This window comes from Pygocentrus nattereri, chromosome 10 (assembly GCF_015220715.1).
Source record: "Pygocentrus nattereri isolate fPygNat1 chromosome 10, fPygNat1.pri, whole genome shotgun sequence".
Lineage (NCBI taxonomy): Eukaryota > Metazoa > Chordata > Actinopteri > Characiformes > Serrasalmidae > Pygocentrus > Pygocentrus nattereri.
This window is the reverse complement of record NC_051220.1, coordinates 11225698-11247997: the sequence shown is the minus strand read 5'-3', so window position 1 is coordinate 11247997 and position 22300 is coordinate 11225698. Positions and strand designations below refer to the sequence as shown.

At 40.4% G+C, this 22300-nt stretch overlaps 1 protein-coding gene across 1 annotated transcript; it reads right to left on the bottom strand.

Annotated features, from left to right (window-relative positions):
• Positions 1–2445: 2445 nt before the first annotated feature.
• Positions 2446–14715, bottom strand: LOC119264170 (procathepsin L-like). Its single transcript, XM_037542166.1, has 9 exons — positions 14634–14715; positions 9146–9246; positions 8365–8507; positions 8035–8229; positions 6354–6545; positions 5837–5999; positions 3255–3363; positions 3028–3129; positions 2446–2671 (listed from the first exon to the last, which is right to left on the bottom strand). The coding sequence occupies exons 2-8, from the start codon at positions 9243–9245 to the stop codon at positions 3030–3032; spliced, it is 1002 nt and encodes a 333-aa protein (XP_037398063.1). The 5' UTR covers position 9246; positions 14634–14715; the 3' UTR covers positions 2446–2671; positions 3028–3029.
• Positions 14716–22300: the final 7585 nt, after the last annotated feature.

Here is a 22300-nt window from a genome sequence, read left to right as displayed (position 1 = left end):
ATTTGCAAGAATTTCTTTATGTAACATCAAATGTACTTAAACATTTTACTTCAACATAGATTCATGGTTCACTTATAAATGTATACATAATGTATCTGTTATTGTACATAATTCTGCACTGAAATGATTGCATATGGTTGTACATAATAGTACTACCAATACTGTCTTCAAGAATGCAACAAGTGTCTGGTATGTCAGTCCATACTTTGTACTCAAAAAGTTCTGAACCTTTACAAGATGCAGAGATTATTTTCATAAATATCTTATGTTTTTATACCCTTTCCTTTTTTCAGACATTTCTATTTGGACACATTGTGGGTCAGTTTCAACAGGCTGCTTAGACTCTGGGAGGGCATGCCCAAGCATAATCTAATGCCCTGGAGGGCACTGACCCACCTGTGTCAAGTACTCTAGTGCTGCCTAGTGTCCTGGAAGGCATCGACAGCTCAGTGCCCAGCCCAAGTAACTACTGACAACAGTCATTTTGCTGAGGTGCAGCCAGTATCCACACTGAAGAACAGGGGTCATGAGCTCTCGTATCTGCATGAGCTTCCTGTGTTACTGAGGCTGTTCTATTTATCTGTGTTTAAACATCTATTTTGCTTGTTGTAAACAGAATTTCACTTTGCCTTCTATAATGTCATGCTTAAATCAGGTAGTAAATGTGTACATATACGTGATTAAATCAGGTTGTAGAAAGGTAAACGGATACATTAACATGTTTATTAAGCACTAATAAATCATTAAAAAAGGAACTGTGAGCTGAAGAGATGAAATCATCACTGTCTCTGCACAAGAACTACAGAGCTACACCTGCACGCCAGCTTATGTCTACACGACACATCCTTCTTTAAAATCTAAATATGTCTGTAAGGACAGGTCCCACTTCTTCATTGTTCATTATCGCCCTTCAGTGGAGGAACTCTGCACTGCACTGTCACTCAGTTCCTTCTGCCACTTCAAGCGATACCTGTATTGATACCATTCTGCACTCAGTTACACTTAATTTCCAAATCAATGTGTTCTTTTATATAAAAGAAAAACAAACGTAATTAATTCTCAATGTCTACACTTTATTTATTTAACTAGATCATGGTGCACTGCATGGGGCTGAGAGCTCATGCAGGCACAAGTTCAACGAATTCCACTTTAGCTCATCCCACAGCCCAAAATGTGTTTGAAACAGAAGGTCAAAACCATCACCAATTCTCCTGAAAGCCTGGTGTATAATATCAAAATAATGTCCCATTTTATTAAAATAATGGTTTATTATACCAAAATAAAACCATACCTTTTCAAAAATAAGTAATTACAAGTCAAAATCACCAGAATGAGAGAAAGAACAGATCATTTTCTTTTATGTGGCTGAAACAGGCTTTCATACCGCACACCAAACAGGTGGTTATGTTGTGCTGCTCTTATGTTAATTATGAAGTGTTCATTTGCACAAAAGTCCTTAGTAGATAAGTCACTAAACTGGCCACACCCACCAGTGCAGTGTTGGTAGACTCAATAATGCCCTGTTTAGTAAATCTGCCCCACAGATGTCTATTTATTGTGTACCCCACACCTGCTGTATTTAGTGTATTTACCTGTACTGACCTGATTCAGCTCCAAATGGTCATCAATAGCTGATAATGGTGCTCAAGTGCACCAACACTGTGCAGTAGATTCAACTACATGGCTGTTGCTCTAGATGGTAACTGGTAAAGCTCACCATATCAGAGACCAGTTTGCTCACTATACAAATAAAAATAATGACCTGTTGTTATTGTGATGTTGGGGGCTTATGATTCAGGTCTAACAGTTTATTTTCACAGGACTTTACTGACTGTCTTTATTATCTGTGTAATTAAGATTAAGTGCCCCTTATTAGTCCCACAACAGGGAAATGTTCACCTCCACATTTAACCCATCCGTAAAGTCAAACACCGCATGCACATTAGTAAGCACACTTGCCCGGAGAAGTGGGCAGCCCTATCTGCAGCACCTGGGGAGCAGTTGGGGGGTAAGGTGTCTTGCTCAAGGACACCTCAGTCATGTATTGTTGGCTCTGGGGATCGAACCGAAGACTTTAAGTTCATAAGGCTGCCAGCCCATGACCGTCCCAATATGCAGAAAGAAGAAACTGCGAAGCTTCTAATCTGAAGACTGTGGACATGTTTGTATGTTTTTCTATCAGGTTAATATGTACAACAAGCAGAGATAGGAACTCAAGCCTTTTAGCCTGAGAAAAAAGTGTGACTACAACTTTATGCAGTCATTACAGAAGTGCTGTTCAAGTTCACTATGCCTTCAAATAATGAGTCTTTCATTGCAGAGAAACATTCAGTGCTAGATGCAGAGAATGCAAAAAAAGTCATTCAAGTGAAGTTTGTCATGAATTACAGATCACATTTTTTCATAATGTGTGTTTATGGGCTGGTATGACTCACAGACATCAGATATTTTGTGAATGCCAAGTGTTTATTATATTTTCAGCAGTCAGAAAGAGCTGGGTTTCACAGAGATTAATTAGTATTTTTAAGAAAGCATCGTGGTTTAAAGCCACTTTTAAACAGAGAAAAGGGAAAGACGGAAGAAAGACGTTTTTGTTTGCTTAATCAGTAAATGCATTCTGAGCAAAGTGGATCCTCCTCTGTGGGGTTTTCAGGTTCTGGCTCTCTCCAGTCTGTAGATAAAGAACAATTAATAGAATTTACTCACAAGACCAGCTGCATCCTTAATGTTGTGTTACACTTAGAGATACCATGTATACATTGCTGTAGTTCAGTTCTAATTCTGGAGATCCCATCTCTGCTCCAGGAGATCAACTGACCTGAGTCTTTTAACTTCACATCTGTGGCAACTATGGCAAATACGTTTGACCACAGGGGTTTTATAATGGTCATTCAAACTCGTGATTATTTACACCATGATTCTAGTTTATGAAAGTCTCCATCAGCTTCTCAAACAGGCAGCTGAAACTGAACCCAACAGTGTAGGTCTCTGTAGATGAGGACTGACACAGATTTATTGAAGTTATACCTTTAAACCACAGGGAAGGAGGGCCTTGTGGCGATACCACACTGGTTACCCTTGTTCCTGGACATCTTGATGTAGCCTTTTTCACCCCATTTAACACCCCAGCTGCAAAACAAATGGTGGATATTTTTGGATTTTTGTCCTCTGAGTAAAGCACGTTACTCCACATCCCTGACTGTCATGTGACCAGGAATCATCTCTTTTAATGTTTGGCTGGTTTGTTAAATTACCTGTTCTTGACCAGCCAGTAGTCCCTTCCCTGCTTATCAGTGCCGTAACCAACAGCCAGCATGGCGTGACCCAGCTTAGTGCTGCTGCAGTTTGGCTCATCATACACACCTGTAAACATTCAGGTTACCAGCTTTCAATTAGGATGTGCAACAATTATCTGATAAATCAAATGGACTATTAACAAAATTCAGAGAAAGTCCTGCCTCCCTCAGTTACTGTTGCTAGGTGAGTCAAACTTTCAGTATATGCTAAGATAGTAATATCCACAACATGTGTGCTAACAGATTATTAACACAAATGAACATTTAAAATAAATAAATGACACTTTTTTAATCCAACAAACGGGGAAATAGCAACTCCGCATTCAACCCATCCATGAAGTGAAACACCACATACACACTAATGAGCACACACACACTAAGGGGCAGTGAGCACACTTGCCCGGAGCGGTGGGCAGTCCTATCCACAGCGCCTGGGGAGCAATTGGGGGTTAGGTGCCTTGCTCAAGGACACCTCAGTCATGGACTGTCAGCACTGGGGATCAAACCGGCAATCTTCCAGTTCCCTAACCTCCAGCCCCCGACTGCCCCATAAAAGCACACATAGGAGCATCTGAAACATTTTATCATTCAAAAATAAACTGGCTTGATGTTCTGATCATATTTTCGAGAGCTTTTGATTTTGAGTTATAAGACTTTTCAGCACTCAGCATAGCTAAACAATCAGTGTTCAGTAGCAGTAATGCTAAACAATCAGTGCTCAGTAGCAGTAATGCTAAACAATCAGTGCTCAGTAGCAGTAATGCTAATCAATCAGCTCTCAGTAGAAGTGATGCTAACCAATCAGCGCTCAGTAGCAGTAATGCTAAACAATCAGTGCTCAGTTGCAGTAATGCTAATCAATCAGCTCTCAGTAGCAGTGATGCTAACCAATCAGCGCTCAGTAGCAGTGATGCTAACACAGCACTCAGTAGCAGTGATGCTAACCAATCAGCACTCTGTAGCAGTGATGCTAACCAATCAGCGCTCTGTAGCAGTGATGCTAACCAATCAGTGCTCAGTAGCAGTGATGCTAACCAAACAGCGCTCAGTAGCAGTGATGCTAACCAATCAGCGCTCAGTAGCAGTGATGCTAACCAATCAGCGCTCAGTAGCAGTAATGCTAACTAATCAGCGCTGAGTAGCAGTGATGCTAACCAATCAGCGCTCAGTAGCAGTGATGCTAACCAATCAGCGCTCAGTAGCAGTGATCCTAACACAGTGCTTAGTAGCAGTAATGCTAACCAATCAGCGCTCAGTAGCAGTAATGCTAACCAATCAGCACTCAGTAGCAGTGATGCTAACCAATCAGCGCTCAGTAGCAGTGATGCTAACACAGTGCTTAGTAGCAGTGATGCTAACCAAACAGCGCTCAGTAGCAGTGACGCTAACACAGCGCTTAGTAGCAGTGATGCTAACCAATCAGCACTCAGTAGCAGTAATGCTAACCAATCAGCGCTCAGTAGCAGTGATGCTAACACAATGCTTAGTAGCAGTGATGCTAACCAAACAGCGCACAGTAGCAGTGACGCTAACACAGCGCTTAGTAACAGTGATGCTAACCAATCAGCGCTCAGTAGCAGTAATGCTAACCAATCAGCGCTGAGTAGCAGTGATGCTAACCAATCAGCGCTCAGTAGCAGTAATGCTAACCAATCAGCGCTCAGTAGCAGTGATGCTAACCAATCAGCGCTCAGTAGCAGTGATGCTAACACAGTGCTTAGTAGCAGTGATGCTAACCAAACAGCACTCAGTAGCAGTGACGCTAACACAGCGCTTAGTAGCAGTGATGCTAAACAATCAGCGCTCAGTAGCAGTGATGCTAAGCAGTCAGCATTCAAAAACAGTAATGCTAGCATCCTGCAGCCCAAAACCTGTTTGCTGTAGAAAGAAGAAATATAAGTAAGTTTCCTTTGCATTTTTAGTGAAATTCATCCTTCCATTTTCCAAAATTAAAGGAAGGTCCTGGACAAGCCTTCAGAAAACATTTTAACTTCTTGTTTAGCTCCATTGACTCCTATTCATTTAGGACTCGCTTGAGGGCTTCCTCTGACATTTTGCCATGATGTTTTTCATTTAATGGGAGAAAAACGAAGTGGCCACCCATAAATCTTTTGGTTTTATTGCCAAATGTGAGATGAATGTCAAATGTATACAGTCCTGTCAAATCTGGTAACTATCAACAGCTTACTTAACTAAAGCTAACTTATAAGCTAACCGATCTTAGCATTGTTCTGTCACCGTGAGCTGAATGAATTGTCATTGAGCTGTGTGCTTGATCTTCCAATGTTTTTTTTTTTTTTTTTTAATTTCAGGAATGAAAATGAAAAAGAAACCGAAACAACTCCAAATGTTAAGGATAGTGTGAGCCAGGCATTACACATTCCTTACTAACACCTTTCTATCGTTTCTCCTAATCCTGATGGAGGAAGGAAATGTTTGTGTTTCACTGAAATCAATCACTATTTTAGAACTGTGAATTTCCTCACGTATGCCTGAAATACAGAATATGGTAATGAGTAGAGCAGATTCCTGAGGGTTACCTGACACATAGAGCTGGAAGCTGTCTTTGGAAACATCCACAGATACAGAAATAGGCCCAACTGTGGCCACAGCGTACTGCAGAGCGTCTTCTGTGTGCTGCACCTTGTTATAGTCGGAACACTTAGCCCAAATTTTCTGGTTATTAAACCTGCATGGCCCTTCCTGAGGAAAGATGAAAACAGTCAGGGTCAGCTAGTTCAAAGTTCAAAAACAACTGCAAAATTTTCTTCTCACCCAGTAAAGTTTTGCTCTGGAGCCTATCAACCACACTACTTAGCACTCTGCAAACTGAATGCCCAAATCATCAAATACCTGCTTGACTTACTGCTTTAAAAATGAGCAAAAATGTGTGGACAAAATAGCACTACGAGTTAGCATTGTAGCTCCACTTTACAGCATGCAAAGCAAACTTCAGACAGCAAAAAATGCCTCAGTTGATCAAATACATTTTGGCAAAAGGACAAATTTGTGTCTCCCTAATTAAATTATTGGCATCATTAACTACCGCAGCCTCACCATGGCCTGGTATGGATAGGTGTTCGCTGCCTCCAGGCCTCCACTTTTCTTGATGTAATCAAAGGCCTTTGATACACGGCCACCATTACAGCCATGGTTTCCAGAACTCCCAGAACAGTCCACCAGCTGTTGCTCACTCAAGCTTACCAGCTTGTTTGTCTTCTTGAACATCTGACCCTCAAGCGCCCCCGTCTGAGAGAGGGGGGTGATAGAAAACAAAGGGGGTGAAAAACAGAAATCTTGATGATTTTCTTTTCTTAAATAATGCTCTATTTAAAATTCCACTCTTCCACAGCACCCATACTCCTACATTCCCCTGTATTTATCCACAAGCTGATAATAAACATTATTCATTTTACTAACTTAATTGTTTCTATCACCAATATTTATGAAAGGTCATCCATTGTAATGATGCACACTAAAGCTACTTCAGCGTAACAGCTCCCCCTTGTGGAGAACATTCAGAGAAATAGATCTATAAACAAAACAAAAAAGTCACTGATACCAGTGAAAACCGATGACTATGGTATCACTGGGAAAGTGAAAGTTACATCCATGAACATTATTAGGGGTGCAGCAGATCACAAAATCGTATCAGTTTGTGAGTCACAGATCGTATTATTATTTTTTTTTTTTCAGATTAAAAAAAAGGGAGACAAATATAACTTTCCTTTCCATTTATTACTTAAAGAATTTAATGAACACTTAAAACAAGAACTTTTGCCCATGGTCTTAAATGAAAACAATAATTAAGATGTCCATTGTTTATTGTCCATTATTTAAATAAAATCTTATAATAAACAAAATTGTTAAAGTACGATATGAGGCATGATGATACCTTCTTCCTTTGAGTAACAGTAATTGAAAAAATGTCTACGTTGTCTGGGTAGATGGTTGACACATTTTTTGCTATGTCCCCTGCTGTGGAGAACACCGTCTAGCTAGAAATTGAAATGCCAGGCACAACGCAGCATCATAGTAACGTGTGGAAGAACATTTTGCAGCATAGTTTGTGCTTCGGACCCCCAACTTTTGCGAGTGTGTTGAAAGAATAATCAAAGTAAACTCAGGCTAAACTTGGTGAAGGATGTATCTTCTGAGGACGTGAGTGAATTATCTACTATTGTTGATAATGGTGATTTTAAATTAGTTGAGATCAAAATATCGAGCCAGATGTTCTTTTGGGTCTGTGCGTGTGATGTTTATATGTAAAGATGTACAACAGGGTGTGAAAAACTACTAACCCAATGTCTCTGAATATTAAATAATTATTTCAGGCTTTACAGGGTGACTCACAGCAGCAAACATGCACCATATTTTATGTTTTTTTTTTCCTGGCTCAAAAATAATATTTCTTTCGATTTTAACCAAAAAATACTTAGAGTGCTGTTTTACCTGCCCCCCGCCCACATGACCCAGAAGGAGAAGCGGTTTAGAAGAAATACACTTTGTTTTCAAGGCAGCAGACACAAAAGAACGGCTGATCTCTTAGGGTTATCTGCATTATCCTAATGTGGAGAGCATGGTGACTACCACGCTTCTGTTTGGTCTTGTATCACCTTGTAAAACCAACATTTTTTAAATTAAATATACCAAAACTGTCAGAAATGTAAATTATACTGATCCGACAAAATATCCCTCCATCTGGTTCTCCCTCTCTGTCTGTCCTGCTGTAACTCACCGCACTGAAAGCCCAGCAGGAGCCACAATGACTTTGGTCCTTAACCTCAGTCACATAGCCTGCAGTCCTCCAGTCCACAGCACTAGGCAGAGCAGCACCCTCTACCGGTTGGAGAAATGTAGTTGCACTCTCGATCTCGGACTCATTGAAGGATCCCAGGCAGCCCTTGAACATTTGTTGGTACTCCTCATTATCCTGTCGGAGAAGACGATGGTGAGAGAATTGCGACTTCCCAGAAATCAAATGCAGTTACTGAACAGCACATAATAAACAGAGTTAAAGGACAAAAATCAGTGAATTGTTTAATGAAAGGTCTAAGTGAGATCTCACCATATCTGCAAAGTGGTTCATGCCGAGTCTGTAGCTTTTGATGCCCTGGTCAGCCAGCATGTTGTGCTCCAGAACCAGTTTACGATTGTCCAGCCAGATCATCTTACGGCGAGACTCTTCTTCCACTGAATCATAACTTTTACCTGACAGGGAAACATATATATAGTGCATACACATTATTTTCCACAGACACACATACTGTAAATGCATGCACACAGTTTGTCCCTCCAGGCCGCTACAGAGTTTCTGCTTCACATCTTCAGCACCAATATTCCAGACAGCAGACCGGCACATGATTCAGAGCAGAGCTTTAATATGATTAAATATGGCCACTTAAAAAAAGATAAGGAGCGTCCATCACTCAGTCTCTCTTCAATCTTTTGATGTTGTTACCATGTTTGTGGTTTTGCTATTGCAAAAATTTGCTGTTGCATTTCTGAATTCATGGTTTTCTTGAATTTGGTGTTAAGTTTCTGGATTTGCTGTTGCATTTTAAAATCTGCTGTTCTGTTTATGAATTTGAGGTCGTATTTTTGCATTTGCATTTTCAAAATTGCTGGAGCTTTTCTGTTTCTGAGCTTCTGACAAAAAATGTTACATAGGCCATAAACATATTAGTTTTTTTAAAGTGTAAATTATTATTTTAAATGAAAGATGTAATATTCTTTCAATAAAAAAAACATTCAATATATATTTTTCAGTTTTAGTAAAGAATTTGCCACTGCAGTAAAGGAACATTGTAATTTGTTGTACAGAAGCAGATTTGATGTAGATTTCTCACCAAACTTCTGTTTCCAACCGTGGAACTCCAGATCCTCCAAAGACATTCTGGCTGCACCGGCCACAGCCACAAAAGCAGCGACAGTAAGCAAAACCCTCATTCTGGACAGAGTAAGAAGTAAATTTAATAACATTTGAACTGTTGCAAATCCTACTTAAAATGTAAGTAAAGAACAGTTACCATTACCCGTATAACTTTATTTTGTTTTAAATGAAATGCATTCATGGAATGAAAGTAACTCAATACTTATGCAGCATTTTAATTGACTACATATTGACTAATTCTGCAGAGCTACCTTTACATTTGCCTAGACTCCTTACCCTTTTTTACAATCAGTGTTTTTTTTTCTTTTAACATTTTCAAGTTTGCATGACCTCTGGAACATTCAAATTATCTGTGAATTTATGATGAAGTTTGTGAGAGAGTGTGTGTGTGTGTGTGTGTGTGTGTGTGTGTGTGTGTGTGTGTGTGTGTGTGAGTGTGTGTGTGTGTGTGTGTGTGTGTGTGTGTGAGCGAGCATTTATATAGTTTCATGAGCCACAACTGCCAGATTACTTCCGAGGCTGAGACGAATGTTGGTCCAAACTTTTGCCTTATAGCTCAGCTCTATCTTCACCACTACAATCCGGTACAGTGACTGCATTACTGCTGCCGCCTGTCCCAGCCTGTGGCCAATCTCACGATCCCTCCTCCCATCACTCATGAACAAGACCCTGAGATACTTAAACTCTTCCACCTGGGGCAAGTCCTTTCCCCTTACCTGGAGTTGGCATGCCATCCTTTTCTGGGCTAGGCCCATGGACTCAGACTTGAAGGTGCTGATCCTTCAGTGAGCGCTGGAAGCATCCATGCGATCCAGCCAAAAGAACAACATCATCTGCAAATAGCAGAGATGCCACCCCCCAGCATCCACACATAATGCCCTTACTGAACTCAGCTACGCCTTGACGCTCTGGCCATGAATATCACAAACAGGAGTGGAGATAGGGCAATCCTGGCAGAGTCCAACGCTAACACTGAAAGAGCCTGACTTAATGCTGAGTATTTGAACACAGCTCTAACTGTCTCACTGTTCTGAGTAGTAGTCCCAGTACCCCATACTCCCGGGGGACCTCCCACAAGATATCTATATCTAAAATATAACTATGGTCTCTGCAAAAGTTATGGCACATTTTATTCTATTTTTTATTTTGTCCTGCCCCAGTCCTACTACAGCTGATGTGAGGTTCTGGCTGTCTAGCTACAGGCAGAAGCTGCCCAGAACTCCAGCTCAAGTTCTCAGAGTTCTTCCCGTCCTTCACTCAGTTTTCCATTATACATATAAAATCCATGTTGAAGATATGGTCTGAACTCACAAGCATAATTAGTTTTATTTGCCATGTAAACAAACTCACTGTTATGATCACTTGATACCAACTGGACCAGACCTGTTTGTGCATTCATGGCAAATATTGTCAAAAATATTGACAAAAATGCTTTTTACATGTTGGTGTATTTTATCATATTCTATTTAAAATGTATTTGAAAAAGCAACTGGCAGCCATATGTTAGAAATATTTTCTCACGGGCAAGTGAGTTTTCAGTTTGAGGTGTGTGTGAAGACACACAGCATTAGGATTACTAATACATGTGAAACCACTAGTCAGTGGCAAAACTTCAATAGGACAGCCACAGCAGACAATGAAATCATTTCCCACTCCTGTTTCTAAATAATCTCACATCAGACTCACCAAGTTTTCTTCCCATTTGTTCAATAGTATAATGTCAGTGGCACTACTGACCTTTATGTGCTGTCTAACTTCATACTTATTTTCACATGAACATTATTTGCAATACTGCTAAGCATCATCCAATATGTTCACCCATATATTTTATGTAAGATTACAGTCTATATTTCCACCAACACAAACTGAGCAATGTAATTAGAGGAACACTCCAAGTGTTTTTCAGTCTTTATCTCCTCTGTCTTTAGATTACAGTTGATTTGCATTGGCAAACATTTTGAGCAACAATAACTTTTATGTATAAAAAAGAAAAAAAGTCAGCAGAAACCAATTTATTACAGAAATAATGTGCATCTGCTGAAGACACTGCCCACTTTTATAAAATACAAAGCCACCATCTCTGAACCAGGTCAGAGACTAGGGGTGATTACTGACTTTTAAGACAACACAGTGTTCTTTAATTTAGTACTGAAGGGCTGGTGTTCAACAAAGTTAGAGGATTTCCTTTTTCATGTTGCCTGAGAGCCATGTGTGCCCTTTGCCTTTTCAATCAGTGAAAGTTTCAGCAGCTTGAAACAAAAATACCCTTTGGGCTCCTCTGGGCCACCACCATCTCCTAAAACCTGATGGACATCATCCCTTGGCCCCAACAACTATTAGCTGCAGCATATTTAGACTGTGTCTGTCTTGATTTACTGAGGATGCCAATCAAGCCTGATCTCCCTAGCAACAGCCAACAGTCTCCAAAAGCAATATTTAGCTGGGGTTATGCTGCACACAAATGACCCAGTTGATGTACTTTAGGTCAGCTTTTAACACCATACTACCATGCCTCAAAAGCTAGTCAGCATAGTCCACCCACTTGGACTGAGCTCTCAATATGCAGCCGTGTTCTAGACTTCCTGAGAAATAGGCTTCATGCAGTCAGGATGCAATATGAATGGGTTGTGCTGCTCTATTGGCCAAAACACTAGAACCCCCCTGGGCTGTGTAATGAGTCCTATGCTGTACACTCTGCTAACCAAATATCATGAACATACACCTGCTTTAGTCTTGTTGACCACATATTAGAAGGCTTCATCTGTGGCTCAATGCCTGAGTAAGACAGGCAACATGTGAAACTAAGGCAACCCTCAAACACTAGAAAGATGTTTGGAAAAGGTCATTTAAGCTATCTTACAGGAAGAGGTATTCCTGCAAGTGGATGTTACACATCCCCCACAGGTCTATGTCACTTTCCCAGGCCAAGTGCAGCAGGCCAGGTACAGAAATTTGCCAGTATGTTGAAGCAGTGGGCAGCCAGGCCATTCACATCATAAATACCCAGTACCCAATGGAGATCTCATCTCACAGCTATGAGGAAATAGGAAGGAGTCTGGAAAGATTTATATAACAAGCTAGAACATTTGAGCCCTCGGAGAACCCTTGGGTCTCCACTGTTGATATGAATGTTAATGAATGCGTGTAAAAGTAATACAGTTCAACAGAAAAGTATAGTACATTTTGATCAATAAGTCTTACTCAAGAGTTTCCTTGGGCCAGTTGAAGATAATTGTACTCAGTATCTGCAAACGTGTTTAAGATTAGACTACCTTATGAATGCATAAGAGAAGTGAATTTAGAACTGTGAGAAAACATCATTGTATTAGATGTGCACCTATAGCAATTAGTTTGTTGATTTAAGCGATAATAATGGGTAATTTCATTGACACTGATTTTCTTTAGTGATTATTTTCTTAAATTTTTGAGCATAAGTTAAAGATTGTAAGTGAGTTATGACTATTTTCAGGTACATTTGTAACCTTTGTGCTCCCAAGTATAATCTGATTTATAAACATTCATAATTTTTGCAGAAAATGCTACAGAAAGTATTTGAAAAATTGTACAGTTTGTATTACTATGAATACTGTTGTTGTTGCTGTTGTTGCTAATAATAATAATAATAATAATAATAATATAAATAACACCTGTAATCATTCTAGATGAATACATATATGGAAAATCTTTATTATAGAAAGGTTGTATACACCTGTCTTATTAATATATGTCATTGTATTGAATTTCAACTGAATGCAGATTGTGTACTACTGTGTTGCAATGTTTGTGAACCTTCCCTCACAAATATTATCAGATTTTCATTTATCTCGTAACAACACATAGAGTACCCTATAAAATAAATATTACAGAAGGTGTATAAATACATAGTTTTCAGTTCATCTAACATTAAATGTCTTTTTTGGCAAAAATGTGTCAACCTTTGCTTTCAGGAACTACTGGAACCCCCCTAAACAGCAATGATTTCAGCTAAACAGTTCCTGTTAATATCAATCATCAAAATACCTTCAAGAAATGCAAGAAGGCCTTGCATGACCGCATCAAGTTTGTTCTACTTTTCCTATTTACATTAAGGCCTAATCCCATTTCTTTTTTTAATTCCTACCACTTGTTTTCAAGTGTCACCCTAACCCCTTGGAATTGAGTCACAAGTGAGTTTTCATTTTTTCTCATAACACTCTGCTATGATTGGAGTTTGGAGTTTGGAGTGTATCTTAGTTTGGAGGGCCATACAGCTCTAACACTTTGCCCTACCCCTCCATCTCAACAAAAATCAGGACACCCTACCCCTAGACGTGAACGCGCAAAACAGAGGGCTATGGGCTAAGTGGTAGGGCCAAGGGGTGAAATGGGATTGGGCCTAAGAACTGAACTACAGAGTGTTAAACATTTCACCCATTATGAAAAAGCCATTGTGTTCATTCGGAGCATGTGAAATGTTTAAGATCGGGGCCATGCAACAAGCTTGGATATTAGCTAGCCTAGTCACTCCCACTTTCAATGTTCGACAACGCATTGCCTAGGCATATTTTCCTATAAGAACCTTAAGTTATGGTTGGAACTTTATTCTGATAACACCAGGACTTGTTCATTGTGAGGCAGCACTGTTCATAATATTGTTTACACTTACAAGAGCGAGGAAGAAGGCCCACTTATTCTGTACTTAACAACGGAGTTAAACTTATACTGCAACTTATACAGAAGCTTTATTTATTTTATTTTTTTATTACCAATGCATATCAATGCATATGTCTGCACATGAACACATGCAACGTTAAGCTACCACATGATTTCTACGCTTGCCTATATATAAAGTGTTTACACAACACAGTGATCAGTTGTCACGGTCATGGTGTTGACAATGGACATCATGGTCCTATGAATGGAAACCTGTACGTCTGTCACATGTTGGAATCTGATGAATCCTTTGGATGAACAACTAAATTGTCAATGAAGTGTTAGTCATAAAAAATGTTGTGTTGCGTTGTTTTTCCATCACTCAAATTAGTTTGGATCTTAGTATATTTGCTTCCATGTCTGTAGGTGAGCCAACATGTAAAAGTAACATAACAACAATGAATACAATGAGGTATTTGAGTCATAGTTTCAGGGTAATCACTCACATTATTCTGATTTTTTCACCTGATGTAAGATGCAGTGAAAAACAACACATGATGGAAAGAAGTAAATCTGCATTTACGGGTCTATCGCCACTTAGTCTTACTGTAATTTCAGCCCGTGTCTATGTCTCTACATTACACTGTCCCAGAACAATTAAATACATAAGAGGTAAGAAACTAAGTAGAAACAGGTGAATTATTATTTTACAGCACTAATACAAAGGCTACAATGACTGACTGTTTAGTATTATTCACTTTTTACTTTAGACATTTCTACCAGTGTGTGAGTGTGTGTGTTCCAGCTCTTACCTCTATGTGATGTAATGCAGGCTTGAAGCTCTGTGAGTGAATGATGAGGTGAACGTATCCACCCTCTCCTTTTTATTGTGACTTCATCTGATTAATCCACCACAATGATGCTTATCTCTGTGCTAAATATGCCAGTAAGCACGCTCTGCTCACCACAAACTGCTCACAAGAAACATCTCACCACAAAGATCTCACCACAAAAAGCAGACTTTATCAAGATCATCTTCTAAAATGCGCAAACAGTGTCTTTTAGAGCCGTTTCCAAAATGCGTTCTTTGTCCTAGATTTGAAAAAGTGTGAATTTGATAAAGGAGTTATTTCCTAGTTTGGGAAGACTGCAGGACAGGGTCAGGTGAACCTTAGAGACACTAAGGTGCAGGCAACACTACAACTGCTTTTGTACATGTTTTGGTTATTGTGCCACCCTGCATTAACCTTCTGCAATCAGATGTCCCTTTTTGTGTGATCATCCGAGTGCAAGTCAGCATCTGATTCTGCTACTCATCAGTTCCCCCATGCTTGCTGCACTTGATTTCAATAAGCTGTTGCATGTGATACAGTTGCTGGCAGTGTTCTTCAAGCGTTTCCTTTCCAATAGGTTTTGAAAGCATCAATTAGCCTTTAGAACCATTGAAAAGAAATCTCTGGCTCCGTTGTTACCTTGGTAGCACTTCTGTTCTCATCAAAATTTTCACTGACCACAACCCTGTAGTTCTTCTCAGTCATAAGTCCAACATATATCAGCGTTAATGCACTGGTCCCTTATACTGCAAGGTTTCTGTTTATCTATCTGCCATAAAACAAGTGGTCATAGATGCCCTTTCCAGGTGTTAGTGATGTGTGTTTTCTTTTGAGGTTCACATTTGGGGTGTTACGCTCTGCTGCATATGCATTGGACATTATGTGTGTCTCTGTCCCTTTTTTGTCCAGGCACTGTAGCACCAGTACACAGTTGCTCAGGTCTGCGTTTTGCTCCTCCACACTTTGCTCAGTGTTGCAGTCAAAGTCAAGTCAAGAGGCTTTTATTGTCATTCCATCTATGTACAAGTACACAGTGGAGTGAAATTACGTTCCTCCAGGAACAACACGGTGCAAGAAGGAACAAAAAGTACAAAGTGTGAATGTGCAGACATCGTGTGCAAACAAAAAATGAAGCTAGAAACAATAAATATGATAAACAGACATTAGACACAGTAAACAGACAGGACAGTGCAGCACCGACACAGCACTCATTCTGGACATGAGGTGGTGAGAATAAGGTGCAGAGATATTAACATGATCTGTGAGCCACACAGTCAGATGACTGACATAAACACAGCAGTTACTGAGGTAGAAAAACCAGTTAACACTAGACCTCCTGAGATTTCAAGATCCTCAGGACATCACCCCTCCTTCTTGCCAGCAATTAGCAGGACCATACATCACCCTTTATTATGTTAATTCACAGAGGAGGACTGAGACACCAGCTCTGTGTGTGAACCTTGTTTGCTGGCTAGTTCACTTCGACCTTGACAATAGTATGAACGACTGACTGAACAAACTAACGAAACGAAATTAAACTCGTACAAGGAAATGTTGAAATTATGTTAAACTGAAACACAAAAATACTAGGAGTGTGTTTTATTTACACAATGAACAACGGAAATGCACAAGTAATTTCACCAAGTAAACGCCAAGAAATGGGTTGCAGTTTGTCTTTTGACGTAAATGGGTAAAAATAGCTGTCAATCAAAACAGGATTCAGCCTTTCGTCTGATCCTTCAATCATTTTGCAGAAGCTCCGCGTCCAGACCCGCCCACAGCTCCATTCACCACATAGACGCTCTGCGTTCGGGGGCGGGACAAAATCGTGGCATTTATCCAATGACCGGCGAGTTTCGAAGCAATGAAAAAAACGTCCCGTTTGAATGAGCGGTCCTGTTGAAGTGAAAAGACACTCAGCTTTTAACGCATTTGTAGTGAATGAAATGTTAACACAACTGAACATATTTGACATTTTAGGGCAAGCTGAGCTTCCCTTGCAGTCTTAGAGAAATCGCCACTGCTCCGTCCGTCGCTACTACGCGCCCTTGAATTATAACTTTTGAAACACGATTGTACAGATTCTCCGTCGCGCTGTCGGATCGGTAACATATACACTCGGGTTGTAACTTGAAGTTCACCTTCAAGTTGTGTCATGTTAGGTGCTTTGGGAGCTGTAGGAGCTTTCTGTGGGCATGGGGGGTTTCCACTTCCACCGCACTCCATGCATGGTCGCTGGTTTCCCTTACGAAAATTTTCGTAGCTAGCGGAAGATTAGTGTTAACACAGTGTTAGCAGCAATGATCCAGATAGTGCAAGTAGAGCATCAAAAGAGTTGTGTGTGTGGAGTGTGTGTATGTTGGGGGGCGGTGGGGGTTAGCTCAGTCCTTGTGAGTTTAAAAACCTGATTGCTTGAGGAATAAAGCTGTTGCGGAGTCTGTTACGGATGCTCCGGTACCTTCTGCCAGACAGCAGCAGTGAAAAAAGTCCATGTGAGGGGTGAATGAGGTCGTCCACAATGCTAGTGGCTTCCTGGATACAACGTGTGGTGTAGATGTCCATGATGGAGGGGAGAGAGACCCCAATGATCTTCTCAGTTGTCCTCACTATATGCTGTAGGGTCTTGCAGTCTAAGGCGGTGCAATTCCCAAACCATGCAATGATGCAGCTGCTCAGAATACTCTCCACAGTCCCCCTGTAGAACATGGTGAGGATAGGAGGGGGGAGATGAGCCTTCTTCAGTCTCCGCAGGAAGTCTATGTGTTGCCGTCCTGGCCTGGAGTCTTGCGCATTCTACGTCAAAAATTGTGTGCCCCATCTCAAATCCTGGGGTTGGAAAGCAGCAGTCTGCACGTCTTCTGGCATCCCTGTGCTCGCCTGCTGTAACGGGGAGCGAGGAGGTGGACGCATATGCGGAGATAAGCAAGATTTATTATGGGCAAATCCAGGGTAGTAGCAATCCATAGTAAAGACGGTCCAGGGTCATAGAGCCAACATGGATTGAATGAGGGGCAGACATGACAGACCAACAATAAGCAATAAGCAGGTTCAAACAACACACAGTAACCAGAACAACCAACAAAGACCAGCAAACACAAGGGGCAAACACAGGGCTTAAATACACAGGGAAAACGACGGACAGACGGAAAACAGGTGAAGACAATAGGGGCAGAGTGACGAAACGAGGGGGCTAAACCAAAGCAAACGCACAACGGCTAAACCAAAACACGAACACAAGGACAAGACTGGAAGGGGCCAATCGTGACAGTACTCCCCACAAAGACAAAAACAAAGGCAGAACCAAACTGGACAAGGAGGGGAACAGACACAGAGGCCCGGAACAGGAACCACAGGCACAGAGGCAGAAATGGGCACAGAGGCAGAAACGGGAACACTAGTGGAAGCCAAAGGCACAGAAACATGAGACACAACACCAGACACAGGAACAGACGAAACACAAACAGAACGAGGACGAAACATGGAGGGAGGATGAAGAGGCACACCACAAAATGATGCCGAACAAGAGACGACCGGAAGAACAACAGGACGAGGAAAATAAGCACACAAGACAGACCACGCAAAAGACAGGGGAACAGGAACCAAGACCGACACAGGCACAGAGACAGGCACACAGACAGAAACAAGGACAGAAACAAAAGGAGACACAGGAACAACAACCGGAATGGGAACGGGCACAGACACAACAGAGGGGCACAAGACAGAAACAGGAAAAGAGCAGGGCAAAAACAAAGGAACAGAAACAGGAGACACAGAAGCAGACACAGAAGCAAGAGGCCCATGGGGAACAGCAGACACAGGAGAAACAGGGGGCCCACGGGGAACAGCAGACACAGAAACAGGAGGCCCATGGGAAACAGCAGACACAGAAACAGGAGGCCCACGGGAAACAGACACAGGCGAGGGCAGGACGAGCGGGAATAAAGGGGCTGCGATTTCCATGCTGGCCTGCAACGACGTCCACGGGGGCAGGCGGGCCTGCAATGATGCCCACGGGGGCAGGCAGGTCCAGAGGTGCGGTGACTGGCAGCGGGATGTGGCCACGGGATCAGGAATGCCGCGGGATGCGGCCACGGGACCAGGAACTCTGCCTGGGGAACACTGCTCCAACCTGAAGGAACAAAGACACAGAACCATAGTTGTTTTATGTTGTCAGCTAATGAAACATAATTAAAATCTGTATATGTTTGAGATCTTTGATTGTTGTGCTTTTGGGTGAAAATTAAACTCTGAAGGAATCTCACCAGATCGCATACACGATTAGATTTTTAAAGGACTAGGCAACTGCAAAACTGTGTGAAAGAAAAAGGAAAAATGGAAAAAAAGAGGAAACCATACTAACTCTTGTATTTGTAGAAAATCGTGAAGAACTTTGTAGAGGTAAATGTGTCAGATTCTAACTCTGAGACCGAGAGAGCCAGAGCACCAAACTATCTCACAGGAAAACTACATTTTCACACTACAGAGTCCAGCTACCATATACACTCATAAACCTCAACACCTTCTCAGCCACCCTTTGAGTATGAGGTTTCAGTCATACTGCAGTTTTGGCAGTAAATGAGGTGACAGAACCCCCCAAGTCTTTCACTAACATCCTACCCCCCTTAGCCTATCTGTGTAGCCTTTAAAAACAATAGTGGTTGAATTTAAAAAGTTAGTTTTCAAAATTTCAAAAGGTAGTTTTCAGTTATTTTAAAATGAACTGTTATTGGTAAATTAACCGAACAAACGTGTGTGTCTTACACCATGTCAATTCAATTCCATTACTTCACAGTGTTAAAGCAGCCTAGTAACACTGTTTTTCTCCATTTTCGTCAAATTCAGTGTTTGTGATGTAAATACACAGTGATTAAGAGTGCTTTTGGTGCGAAATGGTTCATTGTAGAGACTGTTTAGAGTGGTGGTGATAGGAAACAGGGGTCGCCATGACAACAACACAAATATAGACATTTTACTTACTATCCAAAACCACCAGTGAGTCTACACATCTTCATATGGAATGTTTATGGAAAATAGTGAAAAATCTGAAATAATATGTTTTTGGGGGGGGGACTATTTTGCCTCACAGTACACTGCATGTATTTGCATCGTTAAATAAATTCTGATCTGACTGTGACCTCTGTGGGGTTTCAGGTTCTATCTCACTCCACTCTGTAAACAACAACGCTTAACAAAAGACACATTTTACAGCCATTCACCTGCAATTAGCCATCTGTGACAAAATCTAGATTTTCTAGTGAAAATTCAGAAATGGCCAAAGCACTGCAGGATTTTAGCTTTACAGAACCATAATTACCAGAAATCAGACACGCCATCATAATTAAAGATGAGTGATCTGACCAATGAGAATATGCTGTTTCATCCTGGTTTAAACAGATTTGCCTCTATGCGCACCCTTCAGTGGTGATTACAAATAGGCTATGCTATACTAACATTCTATGTAATACTAACTATCATTATTTTAAACTTTCTGACCTTTGCAGATGTGTCAGAGTGAAAAAATGGTGCATAAAATGCCCAGTAACTGGAATTATTCATGCGATTCATGTGAAAAAAAGAAAAACGAAACTAATTGTAAATTCATGAAAAAATAATCATTTGCACGTACATCGCATGGCTGCTCCATTCAGTCTGAAATCTACCAGTAGTCCTGATGATAGTGATCTGCAGTTGTTTGGCTATGCCTTGATTTAGGCATTAGGGGGTGACCGCGGACTTTTCCTCATTCACGGATAAAGCCATCTGTGGGGAAACTGCACAGGTGCTACCGTGGTCTTTTATTCCCTTTATTCAGGTACGAATCCAGAGAAATATGGTTCGTTATTGGTAGAAACGATATAAGAGAGAAGTGTTTAGCTTTATATGATATTATTTGATATCTGTAAAAGACGTTATTTCAGTGTTTTTGTTGAACGTTGCTAGCAAATCTAGCCGAGGCTACTGGGTCAGACTGAATGGAAAAGCCATAGCTGATGGTGCTTTGTCATAATAAAGAACAGTTGTGGTGATTGTGAATGTGAGAAATCTATAAAAATATGCATGTTTTCTGTTAAAAACTGTTGGTTTAGCTCATTGCTTCGCTGTGGCTCATGTGGTGAAGTTTGTTAGTAAATGGGTCACTGCCGCCATTTTAAAGCGCTGCTGATCGGATGAAACGTGCGTAGTTAACTAGTAATGGCGGATAGACGTAGTTGTAAACGAATCATATGTTTAGAACTGTTCCTTTACTAAGAAGTCATTTTCTGTGTACTTTTTGAGAATATTATCAAAAGAGCGAAATGTGAGATTTATTTTGTACGTTATATGGCTTGTTATATTTGCAAAGAAGTGTAAAATATGTGAAGTTGGAGGCTGAATGTTCAAATAATCAGCTTACGCTAATTTTCATACTGTGTGTGTAGATGTATATGCACATTTGTGTGTGTGTGTGTGTGTGTATATATATATATATATATATATATATATATATATATATATATATATATATATATATATATAGCGATTTATAAGAGGGGAACTTCATTCTTTTTATATCATTTTCTAACATTGAATATGTAAGGTGTGAATTGAAGAGAATAAGTTACTTGGACTGTAACCAAAATCTTATTTTATTACCAATGGACTATATGGGAGTGTGAGTAAACAAGCCTTGTCTTATGTATTATGTATTATTGTTCATTCAAGATAAAGCCATCCGTGGGGAAACTGCACAGGTGCTACCGTGGTCTTTTATTCCCTTTATTCAGGGTGGCAACACAGAACTATGTCAATATCTACACATAAGAATCCTAAATGTACTTCTTGACTGCGCTCATGAATAATTATGTTCTACAAGAATGAACATTCTCCTGTCATGGAGATTCTCAAAACTGTTGAATTAAAATTCAACTGTTATAAAAATCTTAAAGTACCAAAGGTCAGAAATAATGTCCTCAGGAATGCCAAAGTATTGAAAAATTTGGTTAATCAAGGTCTCTGCTGTCTGAAAAGCCATGGGTAGTGATGAAAAGGGAATAAAGTGTACACTATGGGAAAATCTGTCTGTAATGGTAAGTATGGTGATGAAGCCTTGAGAGTTTGGTAAGTCTGTCACAAAGTCTTAAGCTAAGTGTTAACACAAAAAGACAAATATAACCAGAGGGCAATCAAATCCAAAAAGGGCAGAGACAAAAAGCAGCATCAAAAATCCAGAACAAAAGTCAGAAAAAACAAGTGTGCAAATGCAAGAGAAAATGCTCAGTAGCTCACAAGAGTTCTGGGAGTTGGAGTTCTCCGATTGCACTAGTCTGGATGGATGTGTGACAAATAGAATCTATGTGTAATACTGTTAATCCACACATTGTTCTTCATTCCATTACAAAATTGAATTTTCTTCTATTTTCCTCTCAATAATACTTTTTTTTTTTCCTTTGTTCTGATGCCCCACAAATAGTGGTCCTAACCAATCTGAACCAGACTAGCTATGGTGTGGCTAGTACTATCAGACCTAAAACATTAATATAAATTTAGCAGCTGTACAATGAACTCATTTTAAACCTCACTGTAAAGTCAGTTAGCTGTTTGCTCACACTACCCCGAACCTATGCTCAAACAGAACAACACACCTGTATTTTGTAACAGACTGAAGT